This window comes from Anomaloglossus baeobatrachus, chromosome 8, assembly GCF_048569485.1.
Source record: "Anomaloglossus baeobatrachus isolate aAnoBae1 chromosome 8, aAnoBae1.hap1, whole genome shotgun sequence".
NCBI lineage: Eukaryota > Metazoa > Chordata > Amphibia > Anura > Aromobatidae > Anomaloglossus > Anomaloglossus baeobatrachus.
In genome coordinates, this window is record NC_134360.1 from 151,446,064 (window position 1) to 151,466,366 (window position 20,303).

At 45.7% G+C, this 20,303-nt stretch overlaps 1 protein-coding gene across 1 annotated transcript in view; it reads left to right on the forward strand.

Moving 5' to 3' along the window:
- The window catches only part of LOC142250051 (complement factor H-related protein 4-like), a 605,766-nt gene that overhangs the window by 483,794 nt on the left and 101,669 nt on the right, over positions 1-20,303 (forward strand). The window contains exon 8 of the mRNA XM_075322112.1: positions 8,634-8,831. Within this exon, the coding sequence (XP_075178227.1) occupies positions 8,634-8,831 (198 nt within the window). The remainder of the gene's footprint in view (positions 1-8,633; positions 8,832-20,303) is intronic.

The window sequence follows — 20,303 nt, forward strand, 5'->3', positions numbered from 1 at the left end:
GTTTTGGCGGCCTTGTCCGCCTTCCTGACGGTCCAAACCTAATCTGCTCCTTGTGTATGGAGCCATATAAAGGGCAATGCTAGATAAAATTAGTGCAAGTAATTACAAACATATGTGATCAGTTAGAAGAAAAGGAATACAGAAAAAAACATTACTAGTGGGGAAATTAACCATTTACTAGTGTGGACCTACAAACAACATTGCTACTAAGTAAACAACATTTTAGATACTAAAACGACATAGGAAAAATACGTCTCATATAATGGCAGAATTTTACATGAAAGAAGCATATGGAGGATATATGGCTTAGCAAGTCATACTGCGAAAGACAAATGGATATGGTAATATTACAAAGATAGCAATTCAATAGTACATATGAAGAGGAGAAGAAAAAAAACAAAACAAAACCCTCTGATATCTCAATAATGTAGAATAATATCTGTATGACTATTGAATCCTAGAGGTGTTCATGTGCCCATTTCAAATATTCACTTGCTTTCTCTAGCTAAAACCTGTTTGTGCATATCACCCCCTCTAAGAGGTTTTTTTACTTGTTCAATTCCCATGAAGGAAAAACTTGATAAGTTACCACTATGTGTTTTGGAAAAATGGCGTGAGACAACGGAAGCTCCCACCAATGGTAAATTTTTTGCATCAGAAATATGTTTTCTCATCCTGGTTTTCAGGGAGTTCATAGTACAACCAATATACTGAAGTCTACATGTGCTGCAGCTAATCAAATAAATCACATTCTCTGTGTTACAATTTATGAAAGATACAACACTGAACTGTTGAGTCTCATTATAGTTTTCCATACCCATGGGTATCCCCTATTTTCATTCTTTTAGTCACTTAGGTTTTTTAGATGTGTATGTTTTCATCTGTTTTAGTATACTGTCACCATATATATATATAAAATATAAAAAATATTTTGAGAAATAAAATAATTGTTTGATTACACAAAAAAATCCTTTGTCCTCCTGTCTTTGTACAGTCTGGCACTGGGATGGAAAAGTCATTAGATATCCAGAACTAAAGATGAACAAACCTCCTGCGGTTCACTAAACCGAACAAGGAGTACATTCACTGACCCTTTATCAATCCGAACTGTGAACCTTTATCCAACCTTTCCGAACTCTATTGGTTTCAATGAAAGGCCAAACATAAGACACAGAAAACATCTTTAGGGGGGTCTAAAGCTTTGAAAACAGCAAAAATATGTTTTACAGTGCAGCACCACTGTTTTGGCATTGCCATTAGTTTCCAAGGCTATTGACAGAAGAAATATAAAGGTGGATGAGAGACAGGTGTAGTGCTGGTACTCCCATACCCTTACCAGTACAGACAAGAGACAACTTTGAAACCTATCTAGTAGTCTCGATATTCAAAATCCTTTCAGGCAGACAGCCGTAGGGATGAGCGAATCTGTACGGTAAAGCATTGCCAATTTCTAAATCGGTATGAGCCTGAGCTTGTACATTTGGGCTCAGCTCATTTGTGGATGTTGCTGCAACCAATCACGGCACAGCAAACATCCACAAGGTTCAGACAGAAAGGCTTCTGTGATTGGCTGCCTAAGTCCCATGTCCATGTGTATATAAATAGTGAACATATTGCCTCAGCACCATTTTGTGAATGTGAAATGATAGGGAAGTTGCTGCCGCCGAGGCTGCTAGACAGTCAGCTTAGCTGGGGAAATATTCTAGCTAGTTTAGATAGATAGGAGAGCGATAATTTACAATAGGGACATGCAGTGTAGGTGAGTTTAGCTACAAGTTTAATGCTGCGTACTTCACATACATAGAAGAGCGATGGTGTACACTAGTGGCGTGCATTGTAGGTAAGCTTAGGTACAGGTTTAATGCTGCGTTGTTCACATAGATAGGAGAGCTATAGTGTACAATAGTGACATGCAGTATACACAAAAGTGTGAGTGTGTGTGTCACATATCAGCACATGTCATGAAATAGGGATTGTACTTGTAGTGCGAAAATGAAAAAAGTTTTCAGCTTACCTGAAGTGGGTGCCACAGGACTTCAAGGACAGTGCACGGAAAACCTCCAGTCCGGTCAGGTCTGGTGGAGCAGTTAAACAGGTAAAAGAGAAAAATGTATCTGTGATGCCCTGGCCTATCAGGTCATCACAGTGTATTGTGCAATCTGCCCTTCTGCACAGTATCCACCCTCCTTGGTTACGGATCCTGGTCCTTTGGTATTGCTAATAGCTTAGCCAATCAAAATCCTAGGAACACTTCCCACTTTAACCTACCAGACACACCATTGGGGGGCCTGAAGGGAATAGGGCCGCCCACATGGGAGGTTGGTTACTGGAGAGTGAGGACAGTGACAGTTGAGCAGTGGAGTTGAGATAGAGTTGAGCAGAGGAGTGGAGGTGAAGTGACTCTCTGGGAGGGAGAGGTCACGGAGCAGGGCTCCTGAGTACTAGGTGGCAGACGTTGGTCTGGGCCTGGTAGGAGCTGGAACCCCGGTCGCAGGGGACAGTGAACCCTGAGAGCAAGCTCACTCCGTTAGCCATATGAGTGAGTGGGACCCGAAGAGTTTTATACCCACGCGTCCAATAGAGACGAAGGTGCCAAGGACAGGGCCACAGGCTAACAGTGGTGGTCCCTCACATTATCACGCACCGTGGGTGGTGTCATGAACTTTCCAAAAAAAACCTGTACATATCCCTCCCCTCTTTTAATCAAATGGCCACGCGACCACCGGGTCCGGAGACCCCTCGAGCCACCGCGGATCCGGATCCGAGCAGCAGCGGTAGCCCGGCTGCTGGCATGGGACGGTACACCTCGAAAAACCTGGCATCACGAACAGGATACAAGCAGGACCCACTTACCTGGGTGACGTGCGCCTTGAAAGCCGAAGACCGCGAGTCAAGATTCTGTTTCCCGCCAATTCAGCCATTTTCCGCCATTTTTTTCGTGCCAAAACCCCGTCTTCTCCGAGAAAACACGCGAAGATTAGGCCCCGCCCCTCGTCTTCCTGAAGAGGCCGGAACCAGAAGTGCCCAGAGGGCCATGGTCAGCGAACGAGTGCTGCGAAAAGACCGAGGGGGCGGGCCAGAATGTGTTACTAGCGGAAGTGGAGCAGGGACGCCAGGACTCTGTCATAACGTTCCTGGAAGACTCAGTAGCAAGATGGTGGAGCGAGACTGGTCCTCGGAGCGTGCTGTCCCCGGGACCGCGACATGGATAGAGGTGGAAAAAGAGCAGCTGTGCCGGAGGATGCGGACGCAATTCCTCTTCATTCTGAACCACTGGAGGGAAGAGATGAGGAGCTTGGCAGTGGCGGTGCGAGCCCGTGAGATTGAAATTCCACGTGAAGAGAGGGTAAACTGTTACCCAGTCCCTGCTGATTGCACATATCCAGCCAAAGTGGCTGAGGGATCCGGACCGTCCCCGCTCGCGGTGAGCACTCTACTACTGACTACCCCATCCTCGGCGGACGCCGAGCTGCCCCCACCAACCCCGGCAGCGGAACTTTCAGTGAATCTACAAGAAGCTCCGGCTGCAGAGATTCAGAGCAAGGCCCACATTCCAGCCACGGCAGCGGTCACCCAGACACCGGCCAGACCAGGCCCGGCCGTATCACCGGGCCTGTCCTTAAAGGCGGAGCACCTGGGCCCTGCAACCCCGGCTGCGGAGCAGTCAGTTCATCTGTCTACACCAGCGGCAGCGGAACCAAGATTTCTGCCTGTTCCGTTACCGCGCGATACCCCGATGGCTGTTGGGGTCGCCAGAGTTCAGATAAAGCCAGAGCCAGATAGGGAGCTGAGACATTATGCTGATGCCCCCTACTGGGAACGACAGTAATACCAGCTACAATCCGAAGTTGCTACCCGAGACCGGCGACGATGGGAGCTTGCCACCCGTGATCGAGAAGAAAAGGAGAAGATAAGGAGCTCTGCTTCCCGAGTGAAAGGGCTGTGGTGCCGTGGCCTAATGGAGTGGTTTTACCCCGAGCAAGGATGGGGATTTCTCTGTGAAGCAGGCCTCGCAGTGGGGGTGCATGTGTCTTGACGAGATGTAGCGCAGCACCTTCTGTGGGGCCACCCGCAGCATAACCTTCAGGCTAAGGAGATGGTTACCTATACCCGGCATTGCGGAAAGTGGGGCTGGTATGCCCTGGAGGTAACCAAGCATGTAATGTTTGAAGAAGGGTATGTGTTGGCATCAGTAGCATGTAGTTGCAAAGAAGCATGGCTACGGAACCCAACAATCTATTACTAGAGTGTTAAATATACAGTATCAGCAGTTGCGATGCCATAGAATGTTAGGTATCGGTGTTTTCGTTTATTATTTTCTATAGTTTGTTATTTTTCATATAGAAAATGTTAGAAAATCAACCAGTTTTAATGAAAAGAGTGAAAGTTAACAGATTTGCTAGTAGATTGTCAAAATGTGTACACCTGGTACATGGACTACGTTCAGTTTTATATATATTAAGTAAAAATGGACCACGGTCACAAGACTGGCGTGACCAACACAAACTTGTGTCTTGTATAATAGTTGCACCTCCTGTGCCAGCCAGAGTCATCAGGGTTACAACACTCGGGACCTTAATCCGGTCACGGACTCACTTTAGGTTTTCAGGGGGAACAGGTTGTTTGGGTGGCAGGTTATTGGGATCTGGGACGTTGGGACTGGACTGTCGCAGGAAGGGGATGCAATAGGGAAGGTTGAGCCTCCGTTACAAAAAAAAAACGGTAGCGCCCCACCGTTGGGCGACGAACTCTTAATAAAATAGATTTTAGTAACGTTAAGTGCATTACCTCCCCTGTGTGGTATGGACCCGTTGAATTAAAAATGTGTTAATTTATGTTTTCCTTTTCCTGTTCAAGCAAAAGAAAAATAAACCTCTGGCGTTCTGTAGATCGCGGACGAGCTACATTTAACCAAGGGGGAATGTGACGCCCTGGCCTATCAGATTGTCACAGGGTTTTGTGCAATCTGCCCTTCTGTACAGTGTCCACCTTCATTGGTTACGAATCCTGGTCCTTTGGTGTTGCTAACAGCTTAGCCAATCAAAATCCAAGGAACACGTCCCACTTTAACCTACCAGACACATCATTGGGGGGCCTGAAGGGAATAGGGCCGCCCACATTGGGGGTTGGTAAGGGGAGAGTGAGGAAAGTGACAGTTTAGCAGTTGAGTTGAGAGGAGAGGAGGTGAAGTGACTCTCTGGGAGGGAGAGGTCACGGAGCAGGGCTCCTGAGTACTAGGTGGCAGACGTTGGTCTTGGCCTGGTAGAGACGAATAGAGACGAAGGTGCCAAGGACAGGGCCACAGGCTAAAAGTAACATGAGGGGCCCAGACTCAAGCGTGCTCCCTAAAAGCTGCAGTGGTGCTAAGAATTCTGGTTTACAAGCTGTCGGTGTAGTTATTCCAGGTCTGAGTCAGTACATTGAAATCCCCTGTTCCTATCCCCAATGGCACACAAAAACCATCCCAGCATCAACAGGCTCCGGGACACGAACCCCCTACCCACGGAGGGGTTAAACATCAGGCTGCCACACCATCGTCACCGGGCTCCCCAACGGCAGCGGTGGTCCCTCACATTACCACGCACCGTTTGTGGCGTCATGAACTTTCAAAAAAATCTCCTGTACATATCCCTCCCCTCTTTTAATCAATTGGCTGCGCAACCCCCGGGTCCGGAGACCCCTCGAGCCACCGCGGATCCGGATCCGAGCAGCAGCGGTAGCCCGGCAGCTGCTGGCACGGGGCAGTACACAGACAGCAGATGTTATATACAGATAACGTGACTGGCGTAATATCTGATGTCTATAGTCACTATATATCATATATACATATATATATATATATATATATATATATATATATATATATATATATATATATATATACACACACAGTACAGACCAAACATTTGGACACACCTTCTCATTCAAAGAGTTTTCTTTATTTTCAAGACTCTGAAAATTTTAGATTCACATTGAAGGCATCAAAACTATTAATTAAAACATGTGGAATGTAATACTTAAAAAAGTGTGAAACAACTGACAATATGTCTTATATTCTAGGTTTTTCAAAGTAGCCACCTTTTGCCTTGATTACTGCTTTGCACACTCTTGGCATTCTCTTGATGAGCTTCAAGAGGTAGTCACCGGAAATGGTTTTCCAACAGTTTTGAAGGAGTTCCCAGAGATGCTTAGCACTTGTTGGCCCTTTTGCCTTCACTCTGCGGTCAAGCTCACCCCAAACCATCTCGATTGTGTTCAGGTCTGATGACTGTGGAGGCCAGGTCATCTGGCGTAGCACCCCATCACTCTCCTTCTTAGTCAAATAGCCCTTACACAGCCTGGAGGTGTGTTTGGGGTCATTGTCCTGTTGAAAAATAAATGATGGTCCAACTAAATGCAAACCGTACGGAATAGCACGCCACTGCAAGATGCTGTGGTAGCCATGCTCGTTCAGTATGCCTTCAATTTTGAATAAATCCCCAACAGTGTCACCAGCTAGTGATTGCTTGCGATGTCAAGCGCGATAGCACCCGACCCCGTCGTACATGCGACATTTTGTGATCGCTGTTGTAGCAAACATTATCGCTACGGCAGCGTCACACGCACATACCTGTGCAGCAACGTCTCTGTGACCGCCGAACAATCCCTCCTTCAAGGGGGAGGTGCGTTCGGCATCACAGTGACATCACCGCGACGTCACTAAGCAGCCGGCCAATAGAAACGGAGGTGCAGAGATGAGCAGGACGTAACATCCCGCCCAGCTCCTTCCTTCCGCATTGTCGGTGGAGGCAGGTAAGGAGATGTTCGTTGCTCCTGCGGTGTCACACATAGCAATGTGTGATGCTGCAGGAACGACGAACAACATCGTAACGACAGCAGCAATGATATTACGGAAATGAGCGACGTGTCAACAAGCAACGATTTTTCACGTTTTTGTGCTCGTTGATCGTCGCTCATTGGTGTCACACGCTGCGATGTCGGTAACGGCGCTGGATGTGCGTCACTACCGACGTGACCCCGACGATATATCGCAGCATGTAAAGCACCCTTTAGCCATGTCTCAAAGTCGCACAATGAGAGAAGTGAATGAAAAACTATTCCACCTTTGACGACAACTACTGTATCATTACACCCACTGGTGCACACAGATAGAAGAGGCCCCTGTCAAAAGAACATTATGCGGGCCCGGTGTAGCTCAAACGATCATCATAATGCACAATTCTACCTGCTTTGAAGGTGGTAATGGCCTCCTTACATCTTAGGCCCCTATGCGGCCACACAAGTTGCACCAATATGTTCTAATCCAAACACAGCACTCCTGGTGTAGTAAGGTGCCCAGATAGGATCTAACTCGGTAATTCAAGCACAGAGCACTCAGATTTGCATGAGTGAATATATCATTTTTAAATTGGCAAAAAAAGTATACAGACATGGGACGTTTCGGTTTGAAAACCTTCCTCAAATGTACACTTTGATAAAACATAAGAATATAAAAAGATACAATTATAGACATGTGATGTGTCAATTTTTTTTTACATCAATAGATCTGAAACACCAATACATGCTGATATAATGTACAATAAAGCAAAGGGACGGAAAAATGAAACACTGGCATAAGCTAATCGTATTTGGTGTCACAGCAATTACAAAATATTTCATAAAATTGTATAGGGGAATAGGTGAGTATGATCTGTACAGTAGGGCTTGAAAAGTATGGCAATCCTGCCATCCTTAATAGTACTGGAGCTAATATTATGAATTGGATATATACATAGAAGGACAAAAAAACAGCAAAAGTTACTAATGTTATCATTTAAAACTGGAAGAGTACCTGTCAGGAATATCATGTAGGGAAATGGTTACTGCAGGTCTGTGCGAGTGACCAGGAGCAGGATGTGAAGTACTGCTCCATTGTAGGTACTCCCCCAGTTTATTCTCTGTATTACATTATAAAATTGGTATATTTTTGTAGGTTTTTTTGTCCTGCTATGCATATATCCAATTTATTATATTAGCTCCAGTACTATTAAGGATGGCAGGATTGCCATACCTTTCAAGCCCCACTGTGCAGATCATACTAAACTATTCCCTTATACAATTTTATGAAATATTTTGACATGCAATATCCTGTGACACCAATCATGATTAGTTTATGCCGGTGTTTATTTTTTTTGTCCTTTTGCTTTATTGTACATTATATCAGCATGTATTGATGTCCTAGATCAATTGATGTTAAAAAAAAAATAAATAACATACTTCCATGTCTAGAATTGTATCTTTTGTTTTATCACACTGTACGTTTGAGGAAGGTTTTCAAACCGAAACATCACATTTTTCTTGCCCCATTAAAAAAATTATCTATTCACTCATGCAAATTTGAGTGTCAAATTCTTTATTTGCGCCAATGAAATGGCCACCTCTGATTTCATCAGTTTTATCTTTTTAAAGTCTTGTAAAACCTCTACTTGATTTATGAAGCACTTAGAGGTAATCATAATAAAGATGGGCCGCTGCTGTGTGCTTGACCTCCAAGGTCAAAATTTGCCAGCCAGCCCCTGCATACTGGTAGAGGATTTTGCCTTTTCTAAAAGAAATGAAAATAACACAGTGGAAATATCCATTTTATGTTTCAGAGCCATGTACTGCAAAGGAAAAGAACATGGATGAAAATAATATACAGATAAGGCATAGGAGTGATAAAAAACTATACATTGTACATGGTGACACATTAGAATATGCTTGTAAACCTGGATATGAAGCTCCTCCTAACACACAGATGAGATTTACTTGTGAACATGGAAAGCTGGGTTATCCTAAATGCTTCAGAAAAGGTAAGTTTTGAAACATGGGAATATGCAGAAAGTGATTCTACATTACTGCTACCACCAAGAAATGCTGAGGCCAATGGTGAAAAAAAATGTTTGGTTCTGTGGGGTTACCGTATTTTCTTTCTTTTTTCCATTATAATTATTCTCTTCACTAGAGATGAGCGAACCTCTAGAGTCTCGAGTTCGGTTCGGTTCATCGAACGAAGGCCGCGTTCGAGTTCGGTACAAATACCCATGCGAAAACTAAACAGCTGGACGAGGAAAAAGAGGAGGAGACAGATATAGGCATGGCATGCCCTTCTAAAATCATGTAAAACACAGCAAGGAGACTCCAAGCAGAGTCTCCCTTTTTTCCAAAAATTGGGCCACACAGACACCACTTAAGTGGCAGCACTTGTGTCCCAGTTGCAAACTTGACAGGTACATTAGCATCAAGCACATTCCAAATCCAGAAGCCTTTACTCTCCCCAGGATGACACAGGGGTAGTAAAGTCCTTGCGGATCCATGACTTGTTCATCTTGATGAACGTTAGTCTGTCCACATTGTCACTGGACAGACGCGTGCGCTTATCTGTCAGCACACACCCAACAGCACTGAACACACGTTCAGAGACAATGCTGGCTGCAGGACACGACAAGATCTCCAAGGCGTAAGTGGCGAGCTCAGGCCATTTTTCAAGATTTGAAGCCCAAAATGAGCAAGGCTCCAGTTGCAAAGACATGGCATCGATGTTTATTTGGAGATACTCCTGTATTATCCTCTCCAGCCGTTGACTATGTGTCAGACTTGTTGTCTCTGGTAGCCTTGCAAAGGATGGTGTAAAAAAATTATGAAACGATTCAATAAAAATGCTGTTACCAGCACCAGAAACGGTGGTACGGTTAGACTGTTGATGACGAGACAGTCCCATGTTTGTCAAGTTACAACTGGGAGATTCACTCCGTGCACCACTGGTGTTTGCTGGAAAAGCCGAGCTAAGATCAAGTAACAGCTTCTGCTGATACTCCTGCATACGTGCGTCCCTTTCTATGGCTGGAATTATTTCACAAAATTTGGACTTGTACCGGGGATCTAATAGTGTGGCAACCCAGTAGTCATCATCACTTCTAATTTTGACAATCCGAGGGTCATGTTGTAGGTAGTGAAGCAAGAAGGTGCTCATGTGTCTTGCGCATCCATCCAGACCAAGCCCTCTCTGTGTTTGTGGCATAGAGGTGCTGACCATGCTTTCTTCCTCTGACATCTCCCCCCAACCTCGTTCAACCGAAATTTGACCAAGGTCTCCCTCATCTGCTGAGTCTTCCATGTCCATCAAGAGTTCGTGCTCCCTTTCTTCCTGGTCTCCTGCACCTTCCTCAACATTTTGGCTGTTACCATGCGCCCTTGTTAATCCCTCTCCCCCACCATCCCATGCCTGCCGCCTTGGTGATGATGAACGTCTGAACCTTGTAGATGTTGGTAACCCTTGCGCATATGAATCCTCCTGTACTTTTTCCCCTTCCTCTTGTCTCACCCCCTAACTCCGAATAGTGTTTAGCGTGTGCTCCAGCATGTAAATGATTGGAATTGTCATGCTGATAAGGGCATTGTCAGTGCTAAACATTCGTCGCCATCTCGAAACTGTGCAGAAGGGTGCATAGGTCCTTGATCTGAGACCACTCCATCAACATGATCTGCCCCACCTCTGCATCTCGTTGGCCCAGGCTATACGCCATAACGTATTGCAGCAGAGCTCAGCGGAGCTGCCACAGTCGCTGTAACATGTGGAGAGTGGAATTCCAGCGTGTCGCCACATCGCATTTCAGACGATGAACCGGCAGGCCGAAAGACTTGTGGAGCGATGCACGTCGGTCAGCTGCGGCGGTTGAACGGCGGAAGGGAGCAGAGAGTGACCGTGCCCTGTGCAGAAGCCCATCTAGGCCGGGTGTTGTGAATGTTAGTTATGTTTTGGCTGCTGGGAGGCTCCCTCTGGTGGCCAGGAATGGTTTGGACTTGGACCAGGTGTGTTGTGCTATGGGTGCTTCCTTTGCTAGCTCTCTGCTTATTTAAATCCTGGTCTGATTGCAGGCGGTGCCGGATGTCATTTGTTCTTTGTATCACCAGCCTGCTTCATCCTGCTCCACACCACATCTTTCCCAGATAAGTGCTTGTTCTTTATTTATTGTCTGGTTCTTTTGCTCATCTGGGTTTGTCATTTGCTGTGGTTGTTTTTAGTTTTTTGCATGCAGGGATCTTTCCCCTTAGTCTTGGCTGGGGAACTCCCTGCAGTTCTGTGTGGAGTATAGCTCCATTGGGTCCATGAGTTTGTGGCTTGTTGAATTTGTTATGATTCTTGTTTTCTGTTCATTGGTATGACAAGGGCACCTGGTATAGGACGGAGTTCAGATCGTGCGATCTGAGGGCCTTTTTCTACTATCAGGAAGTTGGTATTTTGCAGGGTTTTTCTCTGGCCACCATCAGTCCCTTTCCTGTCCTTTCCTATTTTAGTCAGCGGGGGCCTCACCTTTTGCTAATCCTGTCATCTACCTGTGTATTGTGTTTTTCCTATATCACCGCAGTCTTTGAATGTGGGGGGGCTTGCTATTCTTGTCTATTTTCTGAGGCAGAGAGTTATTCATCTTTCCTACCTTTAGGATAGTTAGTTCTCCGGCTGGGTTCATGGTGCAAAGGATGTTAGTTCACCCCTCGGCTACTTCTAGTTGTGATGGTTAGTAAGGGGATGGCGTCCAGATTAGTTGCCAATGCTCTTGTCACCTTTTACCAATGATTTGTGGTGGTCTTCCATGGTTCCGGATCATAACAGCCGGGATAGTTGGTTAAAAATTGCTGGACAACAAGGTTCAACACGTGAGCCATACAAGGCACGTGTGTCACGTTGCCCTGGCGAAAGGCCGCACCCAGGTTTGCAGCATTGTCACACACGGCCTTCCCTGACTGCAGGTTGAGTGGAGACAATAATTTACGAAACTCGGACCGCAGAGCTGACCACAACTCATCCGCTGTGTGACTCTTATTTCCAAGACATTTCAAGCTAAAGACCGCCTGATGCCGTTGAAGTCTGCTGCCAGCATATTAAGGAGGTGTGCAGGATTCCTTGTGCGCAGTTGCAACGCGGGTTGCCTGACCAGGCAGGCTTGGGGCGGAAGTGGAGGACCCAGATGAGGTTGAGGAGGCAGAAGCAGTGGAGGAACTTCGACATACAGAGGATTGACGCACAAGTCATGGTGACGGCAAGACTTCTTCAGAAGACCCTTCTCCATCTATCACCATAGTTACCCAGTGCCCAGTCAGGAACATGTAACGGCTGTCCATACTTACTTGTCCAAGTATCGGTGGTGAAATGCACCCAGTCACACACAGAGTTTCTCAAGGAAGTGATGATGTTGTGTGCGACATGCTGGTGTAGCGCAGGCACACCTTTCTTGGAGAAGTAGTGGCAACTTGGCATCTGGTACTGGGGCACTGTGACGGACATAAGGTCTCGAAAATCCTATGTGTCCACCAGGCGGAAAGGCAGCATTTCCATAGCCAAGAGCTTACAGAGGAATAAAGTCAACCTCTTAGCTTTGTCATGGCTCAGAGGAAATGGCCTTTTATTTGTCCACATCTAAGGGACCGAGATCTGGCTGCTGTGTGGAGATGGTGGTGAGCAGGGTGTCCCTGCAAAACTGCAGGTCTGTGAGGAAAGTGCAGGCGGTGACATGATGTTGCCTTCATCCAAAGTTGGTGCTCTCGATGTCTGAGAGAGCTGTACACCAGCACTTGTTTCCCCTTCCAAACCAACTGACGACCTACCAAGCAAACTGCCTGTTGTGGTTAAAGTGGTGGAAGGTCTGCGTGGAAGAACAGGTCTGACAGCTGTCCCCACAGTCATAGAAGATGAAGAGCGTGCGCATGCATTGGAAGGGGCAGGCGGTGGATGGCCCGCTCCGCTAGGCCGCATTGCAGCACGGTGAGCTTCCCACTGGGACTTATGCTTGTTAATCATGTGACGATTCATGGAAGAAGTTGTCAAACTGGTGAGGTTTTGGCTTCTACTTACAGAATGCCGACAAATTTTACAGATCACATGATTTGGGAGATCCTTTGCAAGGTCAAAAAAGACAAATAAGTAATGGCATAAGAAAATTCTGCATAACGATAGCATAGTAATAGCACAACAATAATATAATACGCAGAATAAGGACTACAATATAAGGACCAAATCGCTATTTATACTACCAAAACCACACAAAGAGGCGATCAATAGGTCCAAATATATTTTTATTAATATTAAGTGCAGACAAGTGGAGGGGATCAGAAACCGGTGTACATCACTGCAGTTAACAATTGCAATTAATATGCTGAACAATACAAGATGTCAAAGTATATATATACACAGTCAAGCATTGCAATATACACTCAAAAGGAGGATTTTTAAATAACTGGCATACTCACAGAGAAGACATATAAATCCCTTAATATAAGGTATATCCCAGATTGTTGCTAATAGGTAAATAAACAAAAAGCAACTAAAGCATCTGATATAGACAGCTTAGATACCTTCAGTGCACATATAGGGATTAGAATGCTGTATATGGTGCAACAATATAGCTGCCACATATAATGCACAGACACCGGTCAAGAAACACCTTGTGAATCATATCAACAATCTGGGATATACCTTGCAGTGATGTACACCGGTTTCTGACCCCCTCCACTTGTCTGCACTTAATATTAATAAAAATATATTTAGACCTATTTATCGCCTCTTTGTGTGGTTTTTGAAGGTCAAAAAAGGACCAGGCTAGGCAAGGCTTAGAGGACATGCGACCTGCAGAGCCACCCCGACTTGTGCTCAGAGGCAGAGTGGTGGCTAAGGATGCACTTGTAGACGTGCTTCCAGTACTCCGACTCTGTCCAGGAAGGCGCAAGGTAACTTCGTCGTCAGTTGCATCCTCCTCCACCGCCTCTGGTGACCTCCTCGAGTGCCCGACTGAGGGTTGACAGTATGTGGGATCTAGAACTTCATCATCAAGCATTGTGCTTGCACTCCCCTCGCCCTCAGACCTAACCTCTTCCTGCCCTGACTGAATAGTTAAGTTGTCATTCCAATCTGGTATCTGCATCTCATCGTCATCAGTATGTTCCTCATTGTCTCCACCAACAGGTGTTACAGTTTGGGAATGAGGGTCTACATTATGCTAAGAAACTTGGTCATCAGGGCCTGAATCTGACTCACAAAGGTTCTAGGCATCACTTCAGACCATTTCCTAGTCTTTACTCACTGTAGCTTGGGAGCAGATCTCTGATTCCTAGGCTATAGTGTGACTGAACAGCTCTGCAGACTCAGCCATCTCTGTTACACCATACTCTACAGGGCGGGTGGAGACTTGAAAGCTGGGAGAAAGCAAGTGCGATTGGGATGACAACTCAGAGGAATGTTGTTTTTTGGATTTTGAAGTTGAGGTGGAGAGGCCACTTGTTGGAGCACTTGAGATCCATTCAAGCATGTGTTTTTTTGTGCACCGTCTACCTTTGTTCCAGTTGTTTTGTTCCATAAAAAATGGAGCACATCGGATTGTCCACGGAAAGTAGTAGACATCTTACTCTTGCTGGAAGATGGCCTATCTTCAGCAGATGTTAATGTACCTTTCCCACCTTCCCCACGGACACAAACTTTTTTTCCTTTTCCAACACGCATGTTCCCCTTTCCACCAGCATCTCTCCTTTTGCTACTCATTTTGTTAGCGACAAGATTGGACACTTAAAATGTGGTAGCAAAAATTGAGAGGTGGTGTAGATTGCAGAGGTGGTCTAGCTTTATTGACAGCTGAAGAACCAGCACTGACTATCCCTGACAATGCAACTATGGCCCTAAAACTGGCAGCACTGTTTGCTATAAAAATAAAAATCAGCAGGAGGGTAGAATGCAGAGGTGGTTGAACGTGCTTGGCACCTGTAGGACACTAATTTACTAAAGCAGACACTTTGTGGATGCCACTATGTTTCAGCACTATTTGCTATAAAAATAGCGTAGCAAAATGGGCAGGAGGGTAGAATGCAGAGGTGGTGGAACTTGCTTGGCACCAGTAGGACACTAAGTTAGTATAGCAGACACTTTGTGGATGCCACTAAGTTTCAACACTGTTTACTATAAAATAGCGTAGCTAAATGGGCAGGAGGGTAAAATGCAGAGGTGGTGGAACTTGCTTGGCACCAGTGGGACACTAAGTTAGTATAGCAGACACTTTGTGGATGCCACTAAGTTTCAGCACTGTTTGCTATCAAAATATCGTGGCAAAAGTGGGCAGGTGGGTACAGTGGCCGGGTTCTGTGGGTAATTGGACAGTAAAGGAACACTAAATTAGTATTCCAGACACTTTTAAGATGACAGCAAAAGTGTCAGCTCTTTGGGCAAATAAAATTGCGTGGCAAAAGTGGGCAAGTGGGTACAGTGGCCGGGTTCTGTGGGTAATTGGACAGGAAAGGAACACTAAATTAGTATTCCAGACACTTTTAAGATGACAGCAAAAGTGTCAGCTCTTTGGGCAAATAAAATTGCGTGGCAAAAGTGGGCAGGTGGGTACAGTGCCCGGGTTCTGTGGGTACCAGGACAGGAAAGGAAAACTAAGTTACTATTCCAGACACTTTTAGGATGGAAGAAAAAGTGTCAGCTCTTTGGGCAAATAAAATTACGTGGCAAAAGTGGGCAGGTGGGTACAGTGCCCATGTTCTGTGGGTCAGTGGACAGGAAAGGAACAGTAACTTAGTATTCCAGACACTTTTAGGATGGCAGCAAAAGTGTCAGCTCTTTGGGCAAATAAAATTGCGTGGCAAAAGTGGGCAGGTGGGTACAATGCCCGGGTTCTGTGGGTACCAGGACAGGAAAGGAAAACTAAGTTACTATTCCAGACACTTTTAGGATGGCAGAAAAAGTGTCAGCTCTTTGGGCAAATAAAATTGCGTGGCAAAAGTGGGCAGGTGGGTACAGTGCCCGAGTTCTGTGGGTACCAGGACAGGAAAGGAAAACTAATTTACTATTCCAGACACTTTTAGGATGGCAGAAAAAGTGTCAGCTCTTTGGGAAAATAAAATTGCATGGCAAAAGTGAGCAGGCAGGTGAGTACAGTGCCCAGGTTCTGTGTGTCAGTGGACAGGAAAGGAACAGTAACTTAGTATTCCAGACACTTTTAGGATGGCAGCAAAAGTGTCAGCTCTTTGGGCAAATAAAATTGTGTGGCAAAAGTGGGCAGGTGGGTACAGTGCCCGAGTTCTGTGGGTACCAGGACAGGAAAGGAAAACTAAGTTACTATTTCAGACACTTTTAGGATGGCAGAAAAAGTGTCTGCTCTTTGGGCAAATAAAATTACGTGGCAAAAGTGGGCAGGTGGGTACAGTGCCAGGTTCTGTGGGTCAGTGGACAGGAAAGGAACAATAACTTAGCATTCCAGACACTTTTAGGATGGGAGCAAAAGTGTCAGCTCTTTGGGCAAATAAAATTGCATGGCAAAAGTGGGCAGGTGGGTACAGTGCCCGGCTTCTGTGGGTACCAGGACAGGAAAGGAGAACTAAGTTACTATTGCAGACACTTTTAGGATGGCAGAAAAAGTGTCAGCTCTTTGGGCAAATAAAATTACGTGGCAAAAGTGGGCAGTTGGGTACAGTGCCCAGGTTCTGTGGGTCAGTGGACAGGAAAGGAACAGTAACTTAGTATTCCAGACACTTTTAGGATGGCAGCAAAGGTGTCAGCTGTTTGGGCAAATAAAATTGCGTGGCAAAAGTGGGCAGGTGGGTACAGTGCCCGGCTTCTGTGGGTACCAGGACAGAAAAGGAAGCCTCACTTTCTATCCCTCCTAATGATGAAATGCAGTAAGGAATTCCCTGAACTTAGGTACACAGATGCTGTTATCTGAAGCTGTATACAGCGATTCCACGGACCTGCCTGTCAGCTATGGCTCTGAGCGCCTGGAAATCAGCCCTTAAAAAGGCTGAAAAAAACTGCAGTCCCTAATCTGTATAGCGTACACAACAGGAGTGGCGGCAGGAGCTGCGTGAGCGGTGACTGTCACCCACTCGCAGAAAGCAGATAATGGCAGCGTGAGGGAAAATGGCCATATTTATAAGGCAAGGACATGTGACATTCAGAGCCTATGACACATGCCCTTGCTTGTCTGGAAAAAAGAACACATAGCTGTGTGTGTGTCTGTGATTGGCTGACATCCTGGCCCGTCCCACTGCACGCGCGCTTAGGAAAAAAAAAAATGGCGATCGGCATTATCTTAGCACTCAGCTGCAGCACAGATCTAAACCGTGTCCCCCCCGCACAATATACGCTGAAATTTGATAATAGTGTGAATCACAGTGAGTCACACTATTACAGTGAAAAGCCATCTAGTAAATAGCTAGGCTTTTTGCTGATCGAACCGTTCTAGAACGTAATTCAAGCTATTGAGCTTTTAGCAAAAAGCTCGAGTTCGAGTTCGATCTCGAGCACCCCCCAAAATCACTCGAACATGAAATTGGCGAACCTCGAACATCGCTCATCTCTACTCTTCACACCTAATTTTACTAGTTACCTAGATGTAAATCAAAAAAGGAGAAAGAGATGAAGCACCATTTTGGTATAAAAATCATGTATTTTATGAATTAAAAGTCAAATAGAAAATAGTGCAAACAACATACAATGTATGGAATAGGTCAACGGTAGTGTGGAGAGGAAGGAGTTAATTGTAGGGGGGGTGAGAGGTAACAAAATTACCACACAGAACCAGCCAGATCGTTGATATGGTTAAATAAATGGTATTTGTATTGTTTGTGTACACACCAGTATAATAGTGAATTGAATATAAAGTGAAAAGCTCAAATGTGGCAAACTAATGGGGGCACATGTTTAAGAGAAATATATGTATGTACCTGCAGTCAGGCACATAAACAAGAATGTGCCCCACATAAGTATGCCACATGAAATGAACACAGAGCGCAACTAAGCCATTACCCATCAAATAATTAGCCAACAACCACCTATACATGGTATATTTATCTACCCACATATAATACATGTGTAAAATATCACGATAATTTGAAAACCATACAGGATAGGACTATGGACAAATCGCACATTTAACTGAACATCAAAAGGAGGAAAAAAGCAATCAAAATGCCCATAATTAATTTGCAAATATTTTTTATTTATTATTTAAGTCATGACAAACATGCAAAGGGTGAAGCAATTGGTGCAGGACAAAATAGACCCCTAAGCTATCGGATCCCTCCATATGAAAAACCCAGAATTATCAATTTAGTGGCAACTCAGTATAAATACACATATAGTCCACTAGGTGTCACTATATAACCATGCTAACTTTACCTAATATGCAACTAGCAACTTTTGCTGCCAACCATTTAATATATACATATGTGAAGGTTCAGCATAATTATTTAAAGACAAAATTCTTAACTTACATAGTTGCAAGGAAAGCCTGATGCAGGATATCAGCAGGAGGGACTCCACAGACCACCCGACGGCCGTTTCGGTAACGCTAGGTTACCTTCGTCAGGGGGCGTACGTAAGTAAATTAAAATCACACTTAGTGCAAAACGCCGTTACTTTACTTACGCATGCGCAATTGCCCTGTTCTTTGGACTTAGTCCCAAAACCACACATAATTCAGCCCAAAGACTGAGAAGCAGACCGACGAGTGGCACGCCGCAATCGGGAAGCGGATGGGGAGGAATCCGGCCAAGGCAAGGCAGGATCTCCGCCTGTAACAGTAGGGTCCCCCCCAAATTCGATCACCAGCCAAGGTAAAGCGGACAGCTGTGGTCTGGTATTCTCAGACTAGGGAGGTCCGCAGTTCTTTGACCCTCCCCAGCCTAAGAATAGCAGGCCGCAGCCTCCCCAGAAGTGGCGCATCCATTAGATGTGCCAATCCTGGTGCTTTACCCCAGCTCATCCCGATGCCCTGGTGCTGTGGCAAATGGGGTATTATATGGAGTTGACACCAGATGTGTAATGTCACCTGGCATCAAGCCCTGGGGTTACTGATGTCACGGCAACTATCAGATACTCGACATCAGTAACCCAGTCAGTAATTAAAAAAAATTAACGACAAACAAATTTTTATTTGAAAAAAAACTTCCCAACACATTCCCTCTTTCATCAATTTATTGAAAAGAAAAAACAAATCCGAGTCTGGCGTAATCCAATAAGGGGGTCCCACGACGATCCATAGTCATTGTCCCAGTCAATGAAGAACGGAATGTTTCCCATTGACTGAGAGAGCAGTGCAGTGACCTGAGTTAACATCATGAGGTCAGCCCAGGTCACTGCAGGGCATGACCAGCGCTGACTTCAGGAGGTTAGCGAGGTACATTACCTGCGGTGTTGGAAACGGCTGCACTCCTGACATCAGTGCTGGTCACTGAGTTCTATGCCCGCCGCGTTCTCAGATCACCGCTAGTCACGTCACCGCTAGTCACAGTCTAGGACCGGCCGCGAGAGATGACGTGCAGCTGTCAGTGACGTCAGGAATGCAGGACTTCAGCACCGCAGGTAATGAACTTTACTAACCTCCTGACGGCAATGCTCATCATCCCCGCGGCTGCTCGCACTGATATGCTGACATTGCAGTGCGGGCATATGCTGACAAACTGCAGTACGGGCATATGCTGATACACTGCAGTGTGGGCATATGCTAATACACTGCAGTGCGGGCATATGCTGACACACTGCAGTGCTGGCATATGCTGACACACTGCAGTGCGAGCAGCCGCAGGGTTAGAGCGGGAGCAGGACACAGACTGCAGGGGCACCCGACGGAGGTCACACGGAAGTGCTTCTGTGCGGCTTCTGGGGATTTTGTGGGCCCATTGACTTGTATTGAGTCACGGTCCGTTATTACGGAACAGAATAGGACATGTTCCATAATAACAGAACGGACATACGGAATCCGGTGTGTTTTTTTTTTAGGATCGGATGCACACGGAAGTGCCTCTGTGTACCATCCGATCCTACACAAAAGACATTGAAAAGATGGTCCTGTCCGTGGGTCCGCAAAAAAACTGAAACCGACCAGCACAGACGGAACGGTCATGTGAATGAGCCCTAAGGGTATCGTGCAAAGATGATCTGCAGAAGACCGGAGGGGATGGAAATCTGCAGAGACGAGCTGTGAACGTGAAAAGTCATCATGGCATCTGGACAAGATGAAGACAAGAAAGAAATGACTCCAATCAGTGATACCATGGATACTGCAATATGCTAATGACCCTTGGCTCAAACTCTGTTGCCAGTGTGATGCCCTGGCCGGGCCAGGTAGTCACAAATAAGCCCCTGCACAAAACCTAACCTCACAGGTAACAGCAGCCGACCTTCAAACCCTAGTCACCTCCCCTCAGGGCTAGATAGACACACCAGGGGGCAGAACCAGGCAGTTGGAAGACGCCCACCGAGGAGTCTAGACAGCCCAGGGCGGGAAAGTAAACAGTCGAGT